The following is a 1,185-nucleotide window of genomic DNA, read 5'->3' on the forward strand; positions in this document are numbered from 1 at the left end:
TTAGCCTCGTTTTCTAAACCATTTTCACACACAAGGAGGCCAAATCATGGGTCATTTGTGCCACGAGCAACTCGATTTTTATCTGCCTGACTCACTCGAGTGCGGGTGCAAGTACTGCACAATCACTTTGTGAGTCTCGAAATAGTTCAACTGAGACAGTTGGTACGAAAGTCAGGTTGGCTCGCAGTTGAGCACGTCTCAGGTCGATAACCATGAAACTCTCGGGACATTTTTTATGATTCTAACTCGAAGTTATGCCATACAAACTAAAACATCGTAATTACAAACGATACCCTTGAGCCTATAATCAAAACCAACAAAAACAAATAATAATTAACAAACCCTTAAAATCAAATCCTGTTCTTCCTCTATTGGCAAGCGAGATTTTGGACGCCATGGGAGTTCAAATTCAAGCTCATAGTACATTTCAACATAGAAACTTTCTTCTCCTTAAACAATTTCAACAAACGAACCCTTCCCTTAAACTCGGCGATGCAGCTCATATTCATCGTCTTCAACATCGCCAAGTCATGGCTGAAGTAATCCACGTCAACAAAGCTCGAATTGGGTTTCACTTTCACCTTAAAGTTCGCTTTTTTATTACTCTTCGCATTTACCGACACCGTTTTCACCTCGCCGATTCCGACCGCCACGCCGTAGTAAATCAATGTCGTGTTCGTTACTTCCTCGTACTTGAACTCCCCGAAATTGGGATTTTCCATTGTGATTTCGGCGATTAATGTGGCGTCCATAAAAGGGGTCGGTGAAAAGCCGTAGTGGAGATTTTTTACCGTGACGGAGGTTAATTTCACTGTGGGGGTTTTTACCCGGACGACGACAAGGCCGAGGATCAAAGCGGCGATGCAGGCAACAGCGGCAATCGCGAAGAGGTAAATGCAGAAGGTGTTGATGCATTTCTCTGATGCTTTGCGCCTTGATCGGAGTGTAGCCGGTCGGTCGTTGGGAGGTTCGCCGGCCGCCATTGATTCCGGCTGGAGAAGGAGGGGTTTTGATGTGGCTGTAAAGGTAATGGTTTTATAGAAGGAAGTGGAATGGGGTGTGATAAATTGGATGTTTTTAATGAAACAAAACGGTGGTTTTAATTTATTTGCTGTAATTTTAAGCGTTTTCTTTTGACGTTTCAAAGCTTTTTTTTTTTTTTTTTTTTTTTTTTTTTTTTTTTTT

At 42.3% G+C, this 1,185-nt stretch overlaps 1 protein-coding gene across 1 annotated transcript; it reads right to left on the bottom strand.

Annotated features, from left to right (window-relative positions):
• Window positions 1–349: 349 nt before the first annotated feature.
• On the bottom strand, window positions 350–983 carry LOC111435804 (late embryogenesis abundant protein At1g64065). The gene has a single exon (XM_023073363.1). The coding sequence runs from the start codon at window positions 981–983 to the stop codon at window positions 369–371; it is 615 nt and encodes a 204-aa protein (XP_022929131.1). The 3' UTR covers window positions 350–368.
• Window positions 984–1,185: the final 202 nt, after the last annotated feature.

The sequence above is a fragment of the Cucurbita moschata genome, unplaced genomic scaffold (assembly GCF_002738365.1).
Source record: "Cucurbita moschata cultivar Rifu unplaced genomic scaffold, Cmos_1.0 Cmo_Scf00050, whole genome shotgun sequence".
Taxonomy (NCBI): Eukaryota; Viridiplantae; Streptophyta; class Magnoliopsida; order Cucurbitales; family Cucurbitaceae; genus Cucurbita; species Cucurbita moschata.

Coding starts and splice junctions, on each gene's coding strand:
- LOC111435804 (XM_023073363.1), bottom strand. CDS start 983: ATGGCGGCCGGCGAACCTCCCAACGACCGACCGGCTACACTCCGATCA.